A 24,838-nucleotide genomic window follows, 5' to 3' on the forward strand; every position below is an offset into this window, starting at 1 on the left:
TGGTACCTTCAAAACAGCCCTATCGCCTCGCGCGTGTTAGACTGTTGCAAAGGTGCCTCGTGTGGGTAATTCTTACTAATGCCCTCTCTGATGTGTATTATTTGTATATTATGTGATGTTGGGGAAGGCAAGCTTTTGTTGTTCCTACCTAGTAAAAAATACTGTAGTCAATATGCATTCTGACTATCGAGATACAATTAATTGTAACAGGTGAATCAAAATAATTTGTAATGAGGCACTTGACAAAGATTTGTGCATTACAAGTGATTACATTACAAAAATAATATATTGATTTTTATTTTGCAAATAAGTTCATCATTATAGTGATCAAATGATTGCGTCATTGCATACAGGGCAATCTTTCAAAGCTTACATTAGGAATTTCTAAAGGCATCATTAGGAAAATAATGTACTTTGTATGCATGTCACACAGATGTTTGTTTTTATATAGAAAAGTAGAGGAACCAAAGGATAAAAAAACTTTAAGGCTGAAAAATTGTGAACCGTTCCTCCATATTATGAATGGTTGGCGGCTATGTGATTGTACGATCAACTGCCAAGTTTTGTGTTATGAGACCCTGAACTTTACACCAACAAAACAGAGTCTGAAATATGTTGGATGTAGACTAATACCTACGTAGGCCCTACGCTTCTTGACAAACTTCTAGCAAACAAATAAAAGTGCCTCATATAGCCCATGTCCTGCTGTGTAAGCTAGGATAGGCGGAAACCAGGATGGGTTTTGTTAATAGTATTTAACGACACATTATTTTCAATTTTTGTTCATGAATCGTCTAAATTCACAAAACTTAAATTATAACATGGTACAAAATCACAATGATGAACATTTGCAGTTTGTATAAATTAAGAGCTTCTCCCCAAAAAATTAACAGTTATTGAAAGTGTTGTAAATTATAGTAAGTGTCAAAAAAAGAAAAGGGTTTGAGTATGCAGACTAAGGTTATGCATGTGAATGGAAAACGTGTGTTTTAATGACAGAAGCCCATCTGGGCCCTGTCTCATAAAACTCCTTATCAATTAAAAGTTACAATAACTGTTGTAAGCTATTGAAATCGTGGCATTGGATCGGCTGATAGTAGATTTGCCATTTAGCACTTGTTATTGATAACATGTTTTTATGAAACAGGGCTCTGATATGCCTTGGGTGTGATCACATTGTGGAGTCCATTCCTACAGGACCAACAAACAAAAAAGTCTGCAGAGACCATTTTGAGAGTTCCAGGGGCGAATAAGTCAAAACCCAGCGTGTCCTTTGAGCATCCTTTGAGTCACTTACACAGTACATACGATGCACCATTTCAAGTCACTGCACCTTTCTTGAATTTCTCACTATAGGTTCCTCAAAGCTCTGTGCCATGATGCCTATAATGGATGCCAAGAACTTCATTCTGAAGCTATCCCACATTTTTCTTTATTTTTGCAGGACAGGAACCCCATGAACGGCTTATGAATTCATGCGGTTGCTTGTCACAACTATCACTCTCAACTAGCTACGCATCGTCTCATTGCGTTGTATCCTTCAAGACTTCCTTGCTCTAGGTTTCCTGCCTCTATTGATGGATACCTGAAGCTTCCTTGAAAAGCTCTATGATTTTTTTTCTGAAATGACATTTGCAAGTATTGTCTGTCACAACTTCATCTCTCAACCAGCAATGCACCATCTCATTACGTTGCGCCCTTCCATGACGTTCTTGCTCTGGGTTTCTCAAAGTCTGTTTCCTGGCGCCAGCAATGGATACCTGAAACTTTCTTGAAAAGCTTCTGACATAAATTGTCCTATGTAAGCATTGTCTGTTACAACTTCGTCTCTCAACTAGCTATGATCGTCTCATTGGGCGTCGCCCTTCCGTGACTTTCTTCCTGAGGGCTTCTCAAAGCTCTGCTTCAAGCCCCCAGCGCCGGAGGACTGGAACTTCCTGGAGAGGGCCGTCTCGTTGGCCCAAGGTGATTCCATGGTTGTGGTGTCCTGGTCAACAAGATGGGTATACTTGGTACGACCGGAACGTCCAAAGTTCTTGACCTGAAGAGAGAAAGAGCAACATACATATGTATTATTACAACTTCGCTTTTTCCATTCGTACAAATGGTGTTGGTGTTCGGATGAAACAAGGATGAAAAGAGCCACATAGCCCTGTATTGTAGAAAGCGGCCAGGATTATTTTCACACCCAGAACTTGCACCTCTTACGTATACAGTAGAGCCACAAACTAACATTTAACCCCTCTGTACTAGTTTGGTCAGGAGGGATTAGACCTCCCTGCAAGGTCACTAGCAGATGGTTATCTCATCAAATCAGCTCTCAATTAACATAAGAAAAAGGGCATCATGGGGGATCAAGGGGTACTGCTTAGGCATTGTTGGCTGTATAGAGGGCGCAACTAGCTATAAGTAGTGCAGTGAACTTTAACTAGAAGGTCCGTACTATATTCTCTATGATCTGTACTGGTGAGCCCCTGTTCATATTTTGAAGTTCTGGGGGAAGAGAAAAAATTTGGGGGTACTTTCAACAATTGATCTGGTTTTACTTCATCAAAGATACGAGGGCTACGGTTGCAATTAGGGTTCAGGGGGGTGTTTCACAAAGATCCTCTGTTGAACTTATCTCTATTAAGTTGAACTAAGTTTAACTTATTACCTGCATGACTTTTGGCAAGACTGTCTTATCAAAGTGATCTTCAAGCGTGGCTCCAGAAACGTCCCTCTTCAGTACCTCCTTCTCATCATCCTGCATTGAAACATAGAACAAAACATGGTTTGATAAATGAAATGTGTTCACAATGAATGCGAAATGGACACTACCGCCCTTCAATTTATTCATCACAGGAAGGAAAATGAAATGTGTTTACACAAAACATGATGCTAGTGCCCTATAGTCTTCTTGTCATCCTGAGAAACGTATAACGAAACGTAATAAATCAACAAAAATATGCATATTGAACATGGTATGAACATGGTATGAACATGGAATGAACATGGTATGAACATGGTATGACCATGGTATGAACATGGTATGAACATGGTATGATCATGGTATGAACATGGTATGAACATGGTATGACCATGGTATGAACATGGTATGAACATGGTATGAACATGGTATGAACATGGTATGATCATGGTATGAACATGGTATGATCATGGTATGATCATGGTATGAACATGGTATGACCATGGTATGAACATGGTATGAACATGGTATGAACATGGTATGATCATGGTATGAACATGGTATGAACATGGTATGATCATGGTATGAACATGGTATGAACATGGTATGAACATGGTATGAACATGGTATGATCATGGTATGAACATGGTATGACCATGGTATGATCATGGTATGATCATGGTATGATCATGGTATGATCATGGTATGAACATGGTATGATCATGGTATGATCATGGTATGAACATGGTATGAAATTAACTAAACTATTCATCAACCCATATTGAGTTGCGATAAAAGAGACAAATGTTCTTTCCTGAGTCTAAACAAGATTGGATACACGGTATTACAAATTTGGCGATTCACACCAACTATGGCTATGACATACTACAACTCAGGCCTTAAATTAATCCAAGGCCACCAAGGCCATGGCCTTGGATGCCCCTTTGATTGGCCTCAATGCCCCTCTCATTGGCCTTGGAGATTTTTTGTGCCCTTTCCAATTCTTCCTATTTGTGCTGTAATATAGGAATGTGCCCTACAGAAAAGTGGCCTTGCCCTAAAAGTATTGAAATTTAAGGCCTGACAACTATTTCTATTATACCGTTATTTAGATTGATCAAGTGATACAACAGATGATTATTTAGTTAATCAATCCACTCATATATTATGTGATCCATAATCTCTTCTTCCTCTAGAATGTCACACTTCTACCTTTATATCGTTGTTTCTTTTTCTCTCCATTCTCTCTCACTCTCTCTCTCTTTTTCTCTCTTTCAGATTATTGTAAGACGATGATATAAGTATAGATTTGTACGACAATTTGTTTATTGTCATTTCCTTACGTAAAATCAATGTAATTCAGCCCTTGGGTTGCCATAGGGAATTTTTTAAATAAATACCAATACCAATTAAAAAAATATTAAAAAAAAAAAAAAAAAATGAGAGCCTTAGAAAAAGAAAAAAAAATATATATACATGAGAGCTTTAGAACTTACCAAATAGAAAGCACCGCGATGATAGTACTTCTGCAAGAACTTGTATCGTCCCTTGTTCTGTTTGTTGGTTATCTGTTTTGGGTTCTGTCTCAGTTCTTCTCTTCTCTCCTCCTCCGTCATGTTCCTCAGCCTCTCCGTTTCCTGCCTCTCCTTCTCGATCCTGGATCACAAAGGAGGAATGAATCACAAGTGATTAGTTAATATTATATTCCACATACAAAGAATATTGCGCTATGATTGGTCAAAAGTAAATCATGTCATGAAAGATAGTTCGCCCATCATTGATAGGTGAAGAAAAGTTTGTTGCACTTTCTTGTATACGTACGTACGTATTAATGCATGCACTGTATGTATTGTACACCGTTTGCTAGCTGTTAATTGATGATTTGTTGCTCTTAAATTACGGAAGAAGTGAGATGTTCCCGATGTGGAATAAAAAGCAAATAATCACCTTTAGGTTTTAAGCGAGGGCAAACTATCACTTCCTCGGCGATCTGAATGTATACGCTATCTTTCCTCAGTTTCGCTTCGGAAAGATAGCTACATCCAGATCGCCTCGGAAGTGATAGTTTGTCCCATCACTATCACCAACGTTAATTATTTGCTTAATAATAGGTCCATTTATAAAACACAGCGAGTATGTGAATATACTCTACTGCGTTTACAACAAAATGAAAAATTAATACCCCAGCCATAGCTGAGCAGCTATAATAAGGCATTCAAGGAATTTCTTCCTACTTGGAACCCATTTACTTTACCTGGGTGGAGGGTGGCAGAATAAATGTAGATTAATGTCTTGCCAAAGGACATTAATGCTGCGGCGGGGCTCAAAATGTGAACCGTGTGTTTAACAGATGACCAAGGTAAAGTGTACCAATCATCAAAAAAAATATTGTCAATAATAAGAATGAATAAAATCAAGCAAAAAATAGTTTACCTGACAAAACAGACAAACTGCCTATAAAGACTGCTCCAGGGAAATGTAAACAGGTGTCTTTACAGACAGGTTATACGAGACAATCATCTTGAAAACTTATTAATTATGACAAGAGTACATTTACATATACATATTATGTAATGTATGTATAATACATAAATTCATAGACAGGTTTGACTGTTACTATTTTTGATCATGTCCTGACTGTTTCCAAGCTACAAAACATTACTCACTGTTCACGTTCGTCCCTGTCGCGCTTGATCCTGCGCAGTTCCCGAACTTTCCACGCCTCATACTCTACTTCATCGTTCTCATCATCTGTGTTCACGGTCAGGAGGTTAGGCTCATTTGTTCCGACATCTTCTTCCGGTTCCTGGACCTTGTTCGCATCATTCTCTACCATCTAAACAAAGATAGATTTTTAATGAATTTTTTTTAAAAACAATTAGAAAGAAGAAGAAGAAGATGATGAATCTTGTTCGAATCATTCTCTACCATCTGAAGAAAGAAAAAAATCATGAAAAATAAAGAATTATTTGCGGAATTACGAACAAAAGAGTAAGAATGAAGGAGGATGTGGAAAAAGAGCAAGAGAAGAAGGAGAAGGAGATGAAGAAGAGGAATGAGAAGAGGAAGAGTAGAGAAAGAAGGAGAGAAAGGAGCTTAGGCTCATCAGATCAGACTTGCTGAGTCTGCCTTGCATCCATCTGTACCATCTAAAATTATCTGAACAAATATTTGAAAATAAGGGAAGAACAAAACAAAAGAAGAAGATGATGCGAAAGAGGGGGAGGAGGAGGAGGAATAGGAGAAGGAGAACAATAAAGAACCTTTAAAGTTATGAAATAGAAAGCATACATAAATATCCAGGATAATGTTTTTAAAAAAGTTGTTTAAGATAAACCTGTGGAAATAGAGGGATCCACTGAAATGCAGAGCTTGTAAGATGTTTGATTGGAAGACTTACTCTTATTGTTTCTCTTTTCCTGGCCTCTGCCTTGAGCTTTGCTTCTTCTTCTAGTTCCTGTTCTTTCATGGCAGCTATCTCCTTTTCTTGAATGGTGACGCGATCTTTCCTAAAAACATCAAACAATCAATGACATTATGTGGTAATGAAGGAAAAGAATTGGTTCCTTTCCTTAAATTTAATGATTTTCCTAAATAATTCAAACAAAAGTTTGTTCTTTCATCGCAGCTCTCTCATTTTCTTGAATGGTGACGCGATCTTTCCTGAAAACATCAAACAATCAATGACAATCAATTTGATTATTACAAATAAAATAGGATGGGTTCCTTTCCATAAATACAATGATTTTTCTGAAAACATTACATGGAAGAGCATTAAAAAAGGGTAATTCCATTTCATTTCATTCACGATTTGTTAGAAACAAAATTTCATGTTTCGCCACCAAAGTATCAGGTAACATATTTTTTCCCACAATCCAACCAACATACACACAATGCAATTGCAAGACCAAGGGAGTGTTTCACAAAGATCCTAAGTTGAACTTAACTCTGAGTTGGACTTAAATGTTATGCAGAGCCATCTGTAGCCTTAAAATAAAAAGGTCAAAGGTTACAGCAAGAAATTGTGTAGTTTTCTTTAAAGGGATCGGGTAACTTTGTCTCAGATTCTGAAACAAAATCGTGATTTAGCTCATGCTGCAATGATATTTTTTAGGGCTTCAATATTACACCATATCACAGACACTGATACCATGTAGGGTCATGCATCTCAGACTTAACATTGTTAAACGATGCCTTCAAAAGAAAATTTAGTAATTTATAAATCCCTCCCAACTGTATGTCTACCGAGAGTACTTACTTGGCGACAAAGACTGGTTTTAATCTTGGCCCATCTTCTTCTTCCGAGTCGGTATACTCCTCGTATTCGGACGATTCCTCTTCATCCGAATCAACCTTTTCCTTCTTGTTGTCGTCCTCGATTCCCATGACCTAAAATAGGTCAAAGGTCGTGGGTTAATAATCTGGTTGCTTTCTTCTTCAATAATAGTGGGAACTTTGTCTCACAAAGCCATCATAGGCTTTTAAAAAAAGTTCTCCTTTTTCAATTTAAAGAACTTGTAAAGAGTGAAACATTTTTAATACATTGCCGATGATATTAATAACTTTTTTTTTCTTCATTGATTTGTTGTATTGCATAAACGTTTATTTGCTTTGATTGTATTTATATGAAAATGAAATGAATAAACAATTGATTATAAATACTAGCTCTCTTTGAAATAAATCAAGCAATTAATAAGTCCTTTCTCCACTGCATGCATAGAATGTTTACAAATGCTTTTCATTTATAGGAATAACATGCAAAAGGTTATGGATTTTCAATTTTCTGGATTGGTTATCGCATATCTACAATGTTATTGACTTCTGTGTAAGGATGTGTTGAATCTGATGGACTTCCTCTTCCTTTGTGGTTGAAATAAACTAGATGGAATTTTGACTGCGCGCAGTCAAAAATGATGCCTCCGCCATAGAGCAACTTTACAAACCAAAACGGAAGCAATTTTTAAAATTCAAGTTTGATTGTAATCCATCTGTCGGTTTTAATAATAATGCATTCACAAACATTTTATAGTCATACATAATGAGCCCCATGACCTTTGACCTGATGACCCTAAAATCTAATCAGTTAATTGCCTCTGCAAGATACATATATACATGTCTTGAGTTTGATAGTAATATGTCTATTGGTTCTCATGATAATGCGATCACAAGCTATTTGTGCATACATAATGAGCCCTGTGACCTTTGACCTCGTGACCCCAAAATCTAATCAGTTCATTGGCTCTGTTAGATACAAACATGACCCAAGTTTGGCAGGAATCCATTGACCGGTTCTTGAGATAACGCGATCACAAGCTATTTTTGTATACATAATGAGCCCTGTGACCTTTGACCTTCGACCTCATGACCCCAAAATCTAATCAGTTCATTGGCTCTGTTAGATACATACATGACCCAAGTTTGGCAGGAATCCATTGATCGGTTCTTGAGATAATGCGATCACAAGCTATTTTTGTATACATAATGAGCCCTGTGACCTTTGACCTCCGACCTCGTGACCCCAAAATCTAATCAGTTCATTGGCTCTGTTAGATACATACATGACCCAAGTTTGGCAGGAATCCATTGATCGGTTCTTGAGATATTGCGATCACAAGCTATTTTTGAATACATAATGAGCCCTGTGACCTTTGACCTTCGATCTCGTGACCCCAAAATCTAGTCAGTTCATTGGCTCTGTAAGATACATACATGATCCAAGTTTGGAGAGAATCCATTAATTGGTTCTTGAGATAACGCGATCACGAGAACGGGACGTACGGACGGACGTACGGACGGACGGACAACCAGAAAACATAATGCCTCCGGCTACTTTGTAGCGGAGGCATAAAAATAAACAAGTTGTTTCAGTGAATAGATTCGGACTCTGGATGAACACAGCTTCCTGTGACATAACTCTCTTTACTCTACTAGCTATGGTCCCATGTACACAAATGGACATTCAATCAATAATTTAACTTCTACATTTTCTTGCACTCTTCACCTAGCTATATGTGGGAACTATTTTCATGCTCCATGAATTGGACCTCTCAATGAGCACAGCTTCTGCTGATGCAACTATGTATTCTACCAGCTATGGTCCCTCTTCACTCAACTATTTATAATCCTATGAACACAAATGGATACTGAATTAACAAATTAGCCTGTACCTCTATATCCTCTTGCACTCTTCGACTAGGAAATTATTTGTGTGCTCAATAAAATTGGCCTCTCAATGAGCACAGCTTCTGTTGATGCAACTATCTCTATTCCACTAGCTATGGTCGCTCTCTACTCAAGTAACTATAATCCCCAAGTACACAAATAGATATTGAATCAATAAATTCACTTGTACCTCTATATCCTCTTGCACTCTCTGCCTAGCTCTAGCCCGCATCGCAGCTCTCCTACGCTCTATCTCCTCCTCATCGAGTTCCTCCTCGTCAGACGAGCTCTCCTCAACCTCCATCCGATAGGTCTTGCTCGGTGCCTGATCTCGACGGTCGACCTCGCGGAAACTCCTTGAATACCCCTCATCCTCCTTTTCCTCAGCGGCTTCTTCTTCTTCGGAGCTCTCCTCCCGATGTCGATCGCGTACCCTGCTCCCGAAGTCTCGGCTGCGATGGGTGAGGTAGTCCTCCTCCTCATGGTCTTCCTCATCATCGTCGCCTTCGTCCAGGATCTCGGGACCATGGATGTGCCTGTGACGTGCGATCCTAAGGAGGCAAAATCACAAAAACTTTTGAAAATCGGAAGTTGTTGACCTAAAATAATAACAATATTGGGTTCTTGTATAGCGCGCTTTATAATACAACTCTACGTTCATTCAGCTTTCCACTGATATGGAGATGTATTTCTAACATAAGGCCTCTGCACTAGCTGGCCAGGAGGGATTATACCTCCCTGCATGGTCACTGACAGGTGGTTATCTCATCAAATCGGCTCTCAATTAACTGAAGAAAAAGGGGATCATGGGGGACCAACATGCACCGATTAAGCATTGTTTGCTATATAGAGGGCGCAAGTAGCTATAAGTAGTGCAGTGGGGCCTTTAAAGCTTTTGAAAATTGGAAGTTGTTGACCTAAAAACTAGCTATGGATTTGATGGCACAATGACTTTGCATCAATTAAGAACGGCTCATCAAAAGTTAGGTTTTTTAAATTGCTTGTGTGCAATACTGCAAGGGTAAACATTGGTTATTTCTTTATCATACAATTCTAAGTTCATTCAGCTTTCCATTGAAGTTGTATTTTTATTGGATAACGTCTTTAACAGACAATAATAATAATAATAAAAACGGTGCTTATAAAGCGCTTACCACAGAAGTCTCAAAGCACTATAACAAACAAAATACAATGATAAACAATTACATATCAAACAAAACAAAAAGAAAATGCTAATAAACATACAAATTACAATTCATATGAAATACACATCACATGTGAACAGAGTAAGTTAGACAGGTTTGTCTAGCATGTATACAGGTTCATGGTACACACCTCTCTGCTTCGTCATCATCACTATCATCCTCATGCCTGACGCGAAGCCTCCTGATCCTGGCGTCTTCTGCGTCCAGCCTGGATGTTGGGTAGTGCTGCTTGCGTCGGCCGACAAACGGCCCTTCAGCCTCCTCATCCTCATCACTGCTGAACTGGGGTGCAAAGTCGGGTCTGAAAGGGGAGCATCAAAAAATGCAATCAGTATGTATTACGAGTCTGACAGGGGGGCATGAAAAAATGGACATGGGTTCCATTGGGTTGTAATTAAAGCCGGGGTAATAATATGATTGCAAGGCCCCCAGGGAGAATGGTAGTGATACTGATGAGGCTACCCTGGGTAAACCAGACATAATAATAATATTATTATTATTATTGGAACAAACCACAGTTTATTACTGCTGAGCTAGGGCACTAAGGCCGGTCTGAAGAGGGAGCATAAAAAATACAGTTTTCAAGTTTGAAAGTCTGACGGGGACATTCAAAATACACTTGGAACTGTAATTGGATCAGAGATGTGTCTTCACTGCTGCTGAACTGAGGTGCAAAGTGCAGTCTAGGGGGGGGGGGGGGGGAATACAAAATACACATGAATTGAAATTTGAACCGAGACATGTCATCACAGCTGAACCAAGGTGAAATGGCTGACCTACCAAAGAGGGGCACTGATTAATAACAATAGTGGAGTCTTGTATAGCGCTTATGTCTGGCACATTGCCACTCCTGGCGCTCCATCATGATAATTGTTTTCAAATAATTCTGTCTGGTCTGGATCAAAGTATCATGACTTGTCATCGACATATAAAGTCACAGGACACTTTTACTAAAGAATAAAGAAGAAAATAAATTGTGATGAATCTCACCTTTTACCAGGCACATATCTCTTGACTTTCACCTTCTGCATACTAATTTCACCTAATTATAATGAAATGAAGATCAATTTTAATTAACATCCTGAAATCACTTTAAAGCAGATCATACATGTAGGTACAGACACAAACAATGCTTTATTTCCATTCACCCACCAAAGTAGAAATTAAGCACCATAAACCAACTTTTATAAAAAAGGTTTCTTACTTTCATGTGTAGTCGTATGAAAATTTCTTTATTTTCATATCAACTATTAAAATAAGGCACATCAATGTTAAAGGCCCACTGCACTACTTATAGCTACTTGCGCCCTCTATATAACAAACAATGCCTAATCGGTGACCATTGGTCCCCCATGATCCTCTTTTTCTTATGTTAACTGAGAGCTGAGTTGATGAGATAACCACCTGTTCAGTGACCGTGCAGGGCGGTCTAATCCCTCCTGTAAACTACGGCAGATAAGCTTTAAAAGAAAACCTCAAATTAGTGAGTAATTGGGTGAATTTCTGTTGCAGCAGGATGTGCATTGTACATGGTTTTTAAAATAGACTATTCTGAAGAAAACAAGCATCAAAATCTTCATCTTGGCAAAACAGTTTAAAGCGATCACACTACTCTTCCTGTCGAATTGGTGTTGTTTTCATGGGACCTCTATTCATAAGGACCGCTATCCATAACGCGTAACAAAATGAAAAGTGATCCTTTTTGAATAGCGGCCCTTATAAATAGCAAGCAAACCTTAGCAAATTTACTTCGCTATTCATCAGGACCACCCTTCGTAAGGACCGCTATCCATAACGCGTGACTAAATAAATAGCGATCTTCAATAGAAAGAGGTCCTTATATTAAATGGCAAGACCCGTTTTCATTGCTATTCTCAGTCTTTTTGTTGGAAGAAAAATGTTATTGGGTTAACAGCCACATGGTGTTGAATTCCCCTTCAAAGCCCACGTTTATGCAACTTTAATTTAGTTTTCTGAGTTGGTGAGTCAAAACACCGATTATTGAGCTGGGAGACATTGCCAGACATAGCGCCAGGTCGAGGGGCATAAATCAAAACTTTAAAAAAAAAAGTGTCTTATACACAGAGATTTACGGTACTTACCTTTGTCATTTTTGACAGGTATGGCACCAGCCGTGCTCTGTATAGGAACACGCTCCGCTCCTTTGATCCCTCGACCAGACATGATGGCTGGTGATGGAGTGCGTTCCTGCAAGTGTTTGGTCTTGTCCTACACAGGACGGTTGGGGTCGGGTCAAAGGGTAGAAGGGCAATGGGATCCAGCGACCTTTGACCTTGCAAGAGTAGAAGCAGCTTGAATCCTGGAGAAATGAATAGAAGCAACAGTGAGATGTAAGAAACAGTGATAGCATGTTCAGACTAAGGCAAATTTATGCGAAACTGGCAATACGAATGGCCTAGAATCAGCCGGATTGGGGTCTGATTGGCATCAATTCGGACTGTCCAAATATGTTGGAGAGTCTCTACACATTAGGAGACGGTGATAGCCAATTCAGACTACCGCCATAGGGAATTTATACAAATCTGGTAGAAAGAATCTTTGTACAAAGAATCCAAGTACATAAATATTGAAGGGAAGTAGACAACAGCATTATGTAAGGAAACGTTGAATGAAGAAACTAATTTTGACAAGGTCAGTTTACACGACAGCTGACCAATCATTAGTGTGCACTCACGATAAGCCCCACCCAGTAATATGATTTTGAACAATGCAATGTTCAGACCAGAGCTTTCCCTCTTGAAAAATAACCATTTTTGACTGTCTAGTTAATTTTTTACAGAATCTACATAGGGGTCTATGATCTACTTATGTTTTTGTTACACAAATGATGGGCTTGTGACATGGGATATGGAGGGTGAGAGAGCCACACAATTGGCAGGGAAAAACTGTGCTGGCCCTCGTTGTTGTTTTTTAGTGTCTCCAATATCAGTAGGGGCGCTGGTCGGAGAAAGAGGATCGCCCGCCTAAACGAGGATATCCTTGTAAACGCGGACAAAATGCATCCTAAAAATTAGGGATTGTCTGCATTTTCGCTGACGTTTTTTTCTTCGGCGCTCTGCGTGTTTCGGGTTCCTGTTCCTGGCAAATATGAAAAATGGATTCCGTGTAATAAAATACCCCCAGTTCACCGTCTACTGTACCTTTATGGGTTGTCCGTCTTCCTGAGGATCTATCGCTCATTTAATGTGAAACTCTCTGTACAAATTCAATGTGAAATGCATCAAGAAAATCATTGCGGAATCCGTTTTTCGCATTGCCAACGCGCGGATCAATAATCCGAAAAAAAATCAAAAAAATCAGCCGACGACCCTTATTTTTGCGGACACATCTGTCCCCGTTTACGAAGATGATCCTTGTTTATGAGGACGATCCTAAATTCTCGGCCCAGCGCCCCTACTGAATTAAGAGACTATATTTTGTTACCTCTAATCTAATAATGCCAATTTGAGTCCAATGAAAACAAATCCCTCAGAAGAAAAGGCCTAACATTAACAAAATTTAGAAAGCAAGAGAGAGAGAGAGAGAGAGAGAGAGAGAAGAAAGGTTTCTCATCATCACATCACAGCATGAAAACCTTCAGATCATCATGTTATCAATAATAAACATTTCATTAATCAAACAAGTGAACACAAGGACACTGTGAACTGTATGATAATATTTAATGATCGCATCTTGCAATCAGCTCAGCTCAGTCGATTTTGACACGATTTCTTCACACACATTTGTATTACCAGTCCCACACATGGCAAATGATGTTGCACAGTTCACTACCAAATCACAAATACATTTAAATTTGAGAAAACGGTTACATCATTGTACTAATCATTACCAAAAAAAATTAAATTATGTAAACAAGAGTGGTTTACATACAGAATAAAGGAGACTTGGTTTTTTACTTACTCAGATTAAACTGTTTTTGTTTGGCTTTTCATTTCAGCAGTCAAATTTTCCCCTTCAGTTCCTATAAGTCGACGTAGATGGCGATATATGAATGTACAGCCGAAAATAAAAAGACTAGTGTCCGAACACTTCTTTGCGAGTGTTCTTCGCACTTGTCTTTCGTATGAAGTGACATTGTGCAATATGTGTGAATATAATCCTTTAGAAATGTGACTACAATCTTCCAATAGCTTTCGCGTGACCAATGAATATCCACCCATTTTTGCAAGACTGCTAGCGGAAAACAAGAATAAATAGTACAATTTCTTGATCAAATTACATCTGAGGGGAATAATTCATTCAGAGAACAATGGTAAATATCAATATCTTATTATATGATAATGTATTTTCTTATGTAATCGTGTAAATGGAGATGTAGAGCTGTGACCTGTGCGTGTTTCTGTCGTGCCATTTTTTGCCAAAATATGGCAAATGCTGTTTTGCCTGGAAAGCCACACAATATGAAGAAATGTGGGCTAGTTCGAAATCATATCCAGACTTTAACCCGTAACTCAGGCGTGGAGACATCATACTAAAACATACAAAAAATCAACTAGGCCTAAATCTGTTATCAACTGTTCAAATAAATAATGGTCATTGTTGTGTTTCTTACCTGTTTTGTTATTCCTTTTGGACTCTTGGTCTGCGAGTATTTTCCAAAAAACAAAGACATTAAATTAATTTAAAAAAATTAAGAAATATGATTTTCTCTAACAGTAACAAGTTAGGGTTTCACAGCAAACTGCTGCAAAATATGTCAATACAATACACCAGCTTAGGGTAACAACAGTGCACATGCACAGACATGGGCGCCATTTTAATTTACCTCCAGAGGTCAGTGGTTTACGTGTGAATTAAGACGGCGCCCATGCAAATATGATGCGAGCGCACAGCAGCGCAGGCGTGGCGCAACAATATATGCGCATCTGAAAACGTTGATGACGCAATGTTTCCGCGCATATTAAACTGGCGGCCTTAACCGTAAAAGGGTGTATGGAATGCTATATACGGACAGTGTGGTTCGTGCTTGAAGTTAGCGACTGTAATCTCAGATCCTCATTAATTAAATTCATGTGATGTAGATCTAGACAGTTTTATTTGTAAGTAATTCACATTAAGACGATGATGATCATCATTACGGCCGCTAACTTCACGCACATGCGCGCCCGCACCCTATCTTCAGTATGGTTTGCTATTTTTATATATTTATCTCTACACCGGAGTTACGGGTCAAAGTCTGGATTTGATTCTGAACTAGCGTCAAAATGAGATGTTAAACACTGGGACATTTCTTGAAATAAGCCTTCACCCATTTTAGCGCACACCCTTGACTTGAGTGTAATTCTATCAAGGAGGACAGAAGTTTCATGACATGTTAACACAAAATGAACTGGTGCTTCTCTGCATGCCGCACACTGCTGCAAGGTCAGGCAAGGGTGGGGCAAGGCCCATGTCGCTGTTTCCTTGCAAAGTAACAAAGGAGTGGTGGCTTATTTCAGGAGTCCAGAATGGCAAACATTTTCAACAACAAAAAAGAAAAGAAGAAGAAAAAAGTTTCAAAAAATTATGATATTAATAATGAATTATTAGTGTAAAATAAGTGTAAAATGAAATGTAAACTAGAATTTATATCTAGTGTCACTGTAATAAGAGTGTGAAAAGCACGCACAGAGAGTTTGCTAAATTCGGTGAACTCTTGTGTGTTCGCTTTCATAGATCTACACGTATACTAAACTACTGGTAATCATTAATAATTATTATCGTAAGGTAAGTATCATTAACTATCAAATTGAAGAAAATAAAAGCTGTTTTCGCATTGCCAATTTGAAATTTACTTTACGATAATATTGATTAGTTAAGTGTACTATAGAGCACACATAAAGTTTGTTGTATTATCTGTAGAACATAAATGGTACTAGATCTTCTAACACTTTATACGTTTTTTCTCCTTCAGATTTTAACATGTTGTCGTTGTAGATTCACAACAGTTTCATGCTTCAAAACATATTAATTTACACATTCAATTGGCAATTTTCAACTTTTTTTTCTAACTGTGAAAATGGCTGTCACTTAAAATCTGTTCATGTTCATGTTGCAACAATCTGTACTCTTACTATAGATTATGGATCAACTTTTATTTTTTTCACTGTGTAGAGCTTTTTCGGGCTAGGCCAAGGAGCCGATATCGACATCGCGCTCGACGATGCAGCAACAAGAAAACAGGCTGAGATCAAGACAGATGATGGCAGGAAGGAGAAACTTTATCTTTTCTACGACGGAGAGAGCTTGACAGGAAGGGTAAAATAGATTGCTTAAAATTCAGATATCATTCATAACTCAAAACTGTCATAATTCGAAGCCTCTCCAAATATCCATGTTTTTCCAGGGAAAACCTGGTTTGTTGTTTTATGCGAGTGAAAAAGTGGCATTGTTGGGAAAGATTCATTTCTCTACAGTATTTTGTACTTTCGTTGTTGTAATGTATTAGCCTCAAGTGGGTGTATCAGAGTTACCTGTGCATACATGTGTAACTCTGATAATGCCCACTTGAGGCTAATACATTACAACAACGAAAGTACAAAATATGCCATGTATTAGTACCAGGTAACGTGGCTGCTTACACGCATGCCCATCACACAATAAACTGTGTTCTACTTAAAGATGATTGTGCTACTTCGCATCATTAGTTGTCCTGTCAACAAGTAGGATACATTTCAGTTGTTTTTATTGAGAGGTAAATCTTTTGTTCAATGGGATAACATTTTGATGAGTTTTGGGGGGTGTTTCACAAAGATCCTAAGTCGAACTTTTTGTTTTACTTAAAAATTATGGAGAGCCATTTGTAGCATTTAATAAAATATATTCAAAGGCGAAAAATCAATACTTTAGACTTTTTTATTAATTCCACATCAAGAACATGAAATCTCCTTGATAATAGACAATATGAATGATTTGAATCAACATTTTATGCCTTTTAAAATAACTTGTACAAAACATTTTCATAGATGCTAATGGCTTTCCAAAATTGTTCAGTCCAACTTAGAGATAAGTGCAACTTACGATCTTTATGAAATAACCCCCAGGTCTATCATGTAGAGTGCATTTTAACTTGGAATGTTATAGTCGTACTAAGTTGTAAGTAGCATTCTGCATTAATTATTCATGTTAGCCATGATGCAAATCTTGAAAGCCCTTGATCACAATTTTGTCAAATTTCTTTCATTTGAGATGAAACGTTCAAAAGAATAGAAATCGATCAGGTTTTCTACACCACATATTCTTTCAACATAATTAGTTGGACCTGAAAAGGGCCATGCTCTGCTTCAATGTTTTGATAGGTTGTTCCTAATTTCTTCAGGATGATAGGTACTGTACATCAACTTCAGGTACAACTTATCAAACGAACACAGAGCATAAGGGGATCCTTTTCAGGACCAACTAACCGTGCCGAAAGAATATGTGGTGTGTTTGCAAGCCTCACTTAAATCGTTCCTTACCATCGAAGCATTCAATGATTAAAGTTATACAGTTTATTCAATACTGTGAATTCTGAAGGGTAACCAAAAGAAAATTCTTCAAAGGTTTTTCCACTTATTTTGCTTATTCCTATCTTTAAAATATAATTAATTTAGAAGTTCTTTGTTTCTCTCTTTTTTTTCTTCTCGTAGGTCAATGTCACTCTCAAAGGCAAGAAGCTTGAACATCAAGGCATCCGTATTGAGTTCGTAGGTCAAATAGGTAAGAATATGATCACTTATCAAAAGATAATTTGACACCATTGGATATTTACCTGATAAAATATGCTATCAATCACAGGTCTTTAATGGACTGCACCAAAAGGAAATCTCATAATAACAATATCCCTGACCAGAATGGCGTTACTTTCAAGCAATTTCTTGGTGGGGCATCTCATTTCGCTGGCAGAATGGTACACCAGTTATGGTATTTCCATAGCTGCCAATCATTACATTTTCCCCGGAATTATTCATTTTTTCCCCTCCAAATTACGGTAGTTTGTTATTATTCATAAAATATGTTTTCTGAATTTTTTTTGTTGTTGTTTTGTTTTGTTTTGTTACATACCGTAGATCAAACCACTGCCCTAAAATGTTGATTTGATCACAAAACTAAGGTTAAAACATACCTGAAGAGAAAAATATTCTCAAAAAGAATCAAACGCTGATAATACCAAAATAACAATAACAAAAGACTACTTGTAATTAAACTATAGGTCCTAATATGGCAAAAAACATCATGAGGAACAGACATTTCTGCATTGGAAGGATTGTAAGTTTTGTTTTAGTGAACTCCTTTTTTTTCCCTTGAAATTCCTTCTTTTTGTTGCTTGAAATTCCTTCTTTTTTGTTGTTGCCATCATGGTTCCTTTTTTGGGTCGCACAAGGTTGGCAAAGTTGGCAGCTCTGTATTTCCTCCAAGTCCTGTACCAGCGAATTGTAATATAGTGCACATGGAAACTGCTGACAGTATTTCTTTAACATCCTCAATACTCAACTTTTCAACAATTCTGTTCTTCTTTTCTGTAGAGCTGTATTACGACAGAGGGAACCATCATGAATTCACATCGCTTGTCAAAGAGCTTGCTAGGCCAGGAGAGCTCACGCAATCAACCAGCTATCCCTTTGAATTCCTTAACGTAGAGAAACCATACGAATCGTACACAGGTGCTAATGTAAGATTAAGGTAAGTCCTCTTTCTTGCGAGTGAATTCTTTTTATTCACCTTGCCATATCGTTACGGTATGTATTTTGTTGACTATAGGGCCCCACTCACAAGCTTAGCTTCTACAGGGGTCCTAAAACCATTCATTTGATGATGTAATCAAGTTAATATATGTTGAAAAACATGTAGGGCCTACTATTACCAGTCTCTTTTTTATGTAAAAGATTATATCATGTGTTGTGTGGTTTTGAATAAATGAACTTGAACTTGATACTAAACATGAAATAAAGTGCGACTACGATCTTAACCCTATATCTTGATGAAAGAAATGCTCATTGACCCCCCCCCCCCCCCCCCAAGGCTGTGTTGTCTTGGCCCTCTCTCAGTTTGGGAGGGGGGTGGGGAGAGAGAACTGATCCTGAAAACATACTTTCTAAGAGTGACAATCACAAAGTAATTGACACATATCCTTTCTGCAATAAACGTTGATGTCTATGCCCAACTTTTTGTCAAGCCTTGGATCTTCTCAGCTATTGACTGCTTTTGACCTCTGACCTCTAACCTCTTAGATATATTTTGAGTGCTGATCACCAAGCATTTGATAGACACAGTGCATGAGATTGACCTTCTTGTCCACAACCTATCATACAACCCCTCTAAATATTCAATACTGTCTGCTACTCACTGCTATCGACCTCTGACATTTGCCCCCTTCTTTGTCAAGCCTTTGATCATGTCTGCTATTCACTTTTTTGACCTCTAACCTTTGACCTCCTACAGATACTTTCTACGAGTGACGATCACCAAACGATTGACAGACACAGTGCTTGAGATTAACCTTTGTGTCCACAACCTATAATACAACCTCTCCAAATATTCAATACTGTCTGCTATTTACTCCTTTTGATCTCTAACCTTTGACCTCCTACAGATACTTTCTACGAGTGACGATCACTAAGCGATTGACGGACACAGTGCGTGAGATGGATCTGGTGGTTCACACCCTGTCACACTACCCCGAGGTCAACTCTTCTATTAAGATGGAAGTTGGCATTGAGGACTGCCTCCATATAGAATTTGAATACAACAAATCAAAGTAAGTTGTGAGTGAGAGAAAGAGAAAGAAAATGTGAGAGAAAGATAGAGAGAGAAAGATAGGCAGAGAGGTGAGAGGGGGGGGGGGGGGCAGACAAAAAGAGGGATCAACATGTGTATAATTTGAATACAACAAATCAAGCAAGTTGTGAGTTTTTTATTTTTATGATAGGAAACCTCACCCCAAGGAATAACTTTAGTTATTCTGAGAGGTGTATTTGTGAGAGAGGGGGAAATAGAGAGAGAAAGAGAAAGAAAGATAGAAAGAGTGAGAGAAAGAGAGAAAGAGATAGAGAGAGATAGAAAGGAAGATAGGCAGTGAGAGAAGGGGGGGGGGGACAGATAAACAGACATACAGTGCAACAGAGAAAGAGGTATATTGTCATGGATTCCCTTCATATCTCTCACGTACTGGTTTTTATACCTCCCCTACAAAGTAGCCGGAGGTATTATGTTTTCGGGTTGTCCTTCTGTATGTAAGTGTGTCCATATATCCCGTTCTCGTGGTCGCTTTACCTCAAGAACCAATTGATGGATTCCCGCTAAACTTTGGTCGTGGTGGAGGCATCATTTTCGACTACGCGTAGTCAAAGATCCATCTATTTAATAACAAAGTGAAACTTAATCAACTTTATCGGATTTGATTGGACTGATAATTTTTTTCTGAACCATTTGTCTATTTGCAGATACCATCTCAAAGATGTAATCGTTGGTAAAATCTATTTCCTGCTTGTGAGAATCAAGATCAAACACATGGAACTTGCCATCATCAAAAGAGAAACAACTGGATCAGGTAAACTTAAACAATTCTTTAAAATCTTTTTACCTATCCTCTTTTATTGAAATTAATTAAAAAAGAAATAAATGAAAGACATATTCTTTGTACTAATCTTGTAAAAAGCAACTAAATACATAAGTAAAATAAATAAACTTCTGTATTCATTTTCAGGCTTTGGGTAAACGTAAACTATAGTTATTGTCACAAGAATATAATAAAACAAAACAGAATCCTACAAAATATTATGAAATATGATAAGATGGCGATATTGTTTTCTTTTAAATCATCTGATTACAAAAATTCATGTTCCCATTTTGGAATGGTGAAAATTGTGAGGACTATTATTAGCGCAATTATAAGCATCCCTTATACATATTTATGCATATATGTGAATCTCTGTTTGTGCTTTTCACTTAGCATTTTTTCCATAAATTTCGCTGATGAGACATTATTGTCTAATGGATAAGTCCCCAGAGTGTTGAACATAAAAAAAAAAAAAGGGATTTGAATGCCTGCCATAGCACTAATGTCCTTTCGCAAGGTACATCTAGGTATGTTACTCTCCTACTAGGTGATGTACATGGCTACTTGTTCGAAAAAGTTCTGTTAAAACCTGCACCAAAGGCCAGTAGAAGATGTGTAAAGTAACCATGCCACATAAATGCATCCATTATCATAAGTATTAATATTGTTTTTTATTCTCTCCCTCCCTCCCTCCCTCTATCTCTCTTTTTCAGGTCCCAACACATTCAATGAAAATGAAACCATAGCAAAATATGAAATCATGGATGGTGCCCCAGTAAGAGGTACGTATTAAAAAAAAAAATTGTTAATCTTTTTGTTTGTTTGACCTGACTTCTACGAAAGCATGTATATGCTTGTAAGTAAGCAACCAGGGGACTGACAGCTTAAAGTTGTCTCTGAGGGACTTGGTAATGAGGTGTCAATGCCTCATTAAAAGGCACTAGCGCATCGACGTGGTTTTGAACACGAGACTCCATGGTTATGAGACCACTGCTCTACCGCTGACCCATTGCGTTTTCGTAAAGTAGTCACCCCAAGAATCAAAAGTGCTTTGAATTGATGCAAAATTTACATCATTACGAAGGGGAAGCCTTACTGATAAAAAATAACTACTACCCTCATCAAAATAATGTTTGGAGCCTGCAGTAATCTTCTCTCAAAAATGTTAATTTTGAGATCCAGATTTTCAGCCTTCAGCGGTCCTCTGTAGAGCGTCAAGATTTGTGACGTCACATGCGAGACACAGCTAGCCGCAAAATTGCATGTTATGTTTTCTTATGATATCTATATGAGTTTTCAGCAAATTATTAGTGTTTTTTCAAGAGAAAATCTTTCCATCTATATATAATTTGTGCATAATTATCATTTTTCATGAATTTTCTTCGGGTGACTACTTTATAGCGGACATTTAGGAATTTATTCCTTGAAATGCTAGAGCGCCGTATGGCAGCCGTGCTAAAGCCAGGGTAATAATCGGGAGCGCCAGGAGGGTCAAATCTGACTGACATGAGCGCTATACAAGAACCCACTATTATTATTATTATTATTATTATTATTATTTATTAATTTTCTTCTAGCTGGATTTATATTTCATCTGAGAAGATCAAAACATTAGGAAGAAATTGCACCCATTGCACCCATTATTTCAGTTCTGCATTGTTTTAGCCCTAAGGTACCATCTTCACTGTGGTTATTTCTCTTTACTACATTAGTGTAAAAGCCAAATGAATAACAGAGGCATTTTTATTCTTGAGGTTCTAAAGGGAAAATTCATCCTGAATAGACATCTTCTCAGAAAGAAAGCAGAAAAATCAGAGAAGCGGACTCATGAAAGTTTCAATAAAATCTGGCTAAAAATAAGAAAGGTATATACATACTTTGAAATTTGTAATCACTAAAGGTATGAGCTCTTCAAATTGCCTGAATCGGTAATGTCTCTGAGACGAAGTGCCGGACTACTTTTCCATTTGTTTGAAATGCATATGTCATATTATTCTACTGTATATGAGTCAAAGATAATGTATGCCAGAAACCTTTGACCTATGACCTTTGATTCCTTGTGACCCCAGGTGAATCGATACCCATAAGGCTGTTCCTGTCAGGGTACGAGCTGACGCCTACGATGCGGGATGTCAACAAGAAGTTCTCAGTTCGCTACTACCTGAATCTTGTACTCGTAGACGAGGAAGAAAGGCGGTACTTCAAACAACAGGTCAGTGAAACATTATCTTTGTCACTTTTCCCTCCCCCACTAACACCTCCCTCTCTCTTTCTTCTTTGGCTCTTACTCACTGCTTCTGTTTTTGTTGTTGTCTTGTCAATATTTCCTTCCTTTTTATTTCCCTCTCTATCTCGTCTCTTTCTGTTGTTTTTTCTCTCTGATAGTCTCCGTCTTTTTCTCTCTGTGCATGTCTTTTTCCTTTCTTGTAGACTCTCTCTCTATATTCCTCTTCCGTTTTCTTTACTCCCTCATGAGTTATTTGGTTGTTTCCTTTCTATATCAGATTTGTCCTCCATCTCCTCACCTCACTTTCCTTCCTTTTTCATCTCCCCCCCCCCCCCACCCCCTCATTATTTTTGTCCTAGTAAATCGCTGTTTCTTTCTTACAGAATTTCTTTTTCTCTTAGATTGTCTGTTTTTTCTTCTCCCTGTCCCAGTCAATTTTTTTTCTCTCTTTTCCCCCTATCCTATCCCTGTTAGTTGCTTAAATTCTATCTTGTCAATTCCCTTCAGTGCTTAATCTCTGTTTGTTTGTACCTTTCTTTTTTCCCCCATTATTCTGTTCTTGATTGGACCAAAATGGCTAATCCCATATCATTTTGCAAAACTCTCGTCGTTTACAGGAAGTGACGCTGTGGCGAAAAGCCGACAAGGTCAAGAAACCACTTCAGATGCAGAGACAACAGATGCAACACTTTGTCTCGCCGTCGCAAAACAGCAAGCCAGAGCCCAGCTCAGACGAGTAGCACACCGCCCTCTCCTGCCCTCGTCGAACCAGGCAATTACAGTCAAACCTGTCTACAGCGACCACTCAAGGGAGACAAGAAAAGTGGTCTCAGTAGACAGGTGGTCTATGTTTCAATGAGACACCATTTTCAAGGGAAACAACAAGTTTCAAGTGGTCTTTGTAGAGGGATGGTCTTTGAAGACAGGTGGTCACTAAAGCAGGTTTGACTGTACTTGTATTTGAATACATAGTGTATGATGATGATGCGCTTTTAACATATTTTATATTTGCAATGGATGGTTGGGTTGACTTACCCTAACAGTGTATAGATAATCAGACTCGCATAGAAATGTTTATGTTTTTGTTGGGAACTCTTCATAAGGTAGTGTCTGGCATTTGTGTAGTACTGGCAGGGATCACTACTTTTTGTTTTGTTTACATAGCAAGAAAATAAAGAGACATAGAATAACAGGCACAGAGTGACATATATTTTCAAAAGGTGAATTTGTACATTATTTAGAAGTTTTCTTTATGAGCAGTTATATGTATGCAATAGATGAAGAAACTGAAGAACTTAGAGTCATGCGATTCGTTCAGTGACACCTGCGTTTAAAGACTGCTTGTTGAAAGAGGAGAAGTGGTCTTTATAGGCAAAGGGTCTATGTACAGGTGTGTGTGATACAGGCTTCAATTAGACATTCATTTGAAGGAGAACAAACATGTTTTTATACAGGTGGTTGCTAAAAACAGTTTTCACTGAAACAACCACTCTGCTTGAAACTTTACTTTCAAACGTTTTGAGAAAAAAACAAATTGGAATTACCGGTATTGATGTCCTGCTTTAGGAAAATATGGAGCAGTACCTTAAAGGTAAAGACCAGTATTGGAAATGCCCCAATTTCCAAAAATGAAATGGAAGCTCTCATTACCAATCATGTGAAAGAATATGTTTTGACTAATACATGATGATAAAAAATTTGCCCGGAAACCGCCTACTAATTCATATATTTGGTAAATTTGTTTCTCTCATGGTCTGTGAGAGATATAGGGTAGTCCCATATACATCTTTCTGTGTATAGTGCTTGTAACTTTACGAAGACTGGGCCAAATTTCTTATCATTTTGATGATTCCAGAACCTTGCAGATGCTAGATGCTAGATGATCAACCTTTTCTGATCGATTCCACAACGTTTCTTTCACAATGCAATCGCATGACCATATTTGGTCTTTACCTTTAATGTTTGTCCCAATCAATTGCAAATCTGAAGATCATCAGTTCTCAGATAAAACACTGAGG

At 38.0% G+C, this 24,838-nt stretch overlaps 2 protein-coding genes across 3 annotated transcripts; one reads left to right on the forward strand and one right to left on the reverse strand.

Annotated features, from left to right (window-relative positions):
• Positions 1-247: 247 nt before the first annotated feature.
• Positions 248-14,068, reverse strand: LOC115927321 (microfibrillar-associated protein 1-like). Of its 2 annotated transcripts, XM_030993100.1 has the most exons (12): positions 13,978-14,068; positions 12,159-12,376; positions 11,047-11,098; positions 10,187-10,357; positions 9,051-9,402; positions 8,857-8,865; positions 6,948-7,078; positions 6,090-6,198; positions 5,356-5,525; positions 4,186-4,345; positions 2,657-2,746; positions 248-2,041 (listed from the first exon to the last, which is right to left on the reverse strand). In XM_030993100.1, exons 2-12 carry the CDS (start codon positions 12,238-12,240, stop codon positions 1,850-1,852), a joined length of 1,518 nt encoding a protein of 505 aa, XP_030848960.1. In that variant the 5' UTR covers positions 12,241-12,376; positions 13,978-14,068; the 3' UTR covers positions 248-1,849. The 2 variants fall into 2 exon arrangements, with proteins under 2 accessions (XP_030848960.1, XP_030848959.1); XM_030993099.1 differs by lacking the exon at positions 8,857-8,865 and having other exon boundaries at positions 9,042-9,402.
• Positions 14,069-14,182: 114 nt separating this feature from the next.
• Positions 14,183-23,661, forward strand: LOC583249 (vacuolar protein sorting-associated protein 26B-like). Its single transcript, XM_030993101.1, has 9 exons — positions 14,183-14,329; positions 16,171-16,314; positions 17,685-17,754; positions 18,561-18,717; positions 19,628-19,792; positions 20,478-20,584; positions 21,307-21,375; positions 22,663-22,805; positions 23,438-23,661. The coding sequence occupies exons 1-9, from the start codon at positions 14,327-14,329 to the stop codon at positions 23,558-23,560; spliced, it is 981 nt and encodes a 326-aa protein (XP_030848961.1). The 5' UTR covers positions 14,183-14,326; the 3' UTR covers positions 23,561-23,661.
• Positions 23,662-24,838: the final 1,177 nt, after the last annotated feature.

This window comes from Strongylocentrotus purpuratus, unplaced genomic scaffold (genome assembly GCF_000002235.5).
Source record: "Strongylocentrotus purpuratus isolate Spur 01 unplaced genomic scaffold, Spur_5.0 spur5_scaffold_20, whole genome shotgun sequence".
Classification (NCBI taxonomy): domain Eukaryota; kingdom Metazoa; phylum Echinodermata; class Echinoidea; order Camarodonta; family Strongylocentrotidae; genus Strongylocentrotus; species Strongylocentrotus purpuratus.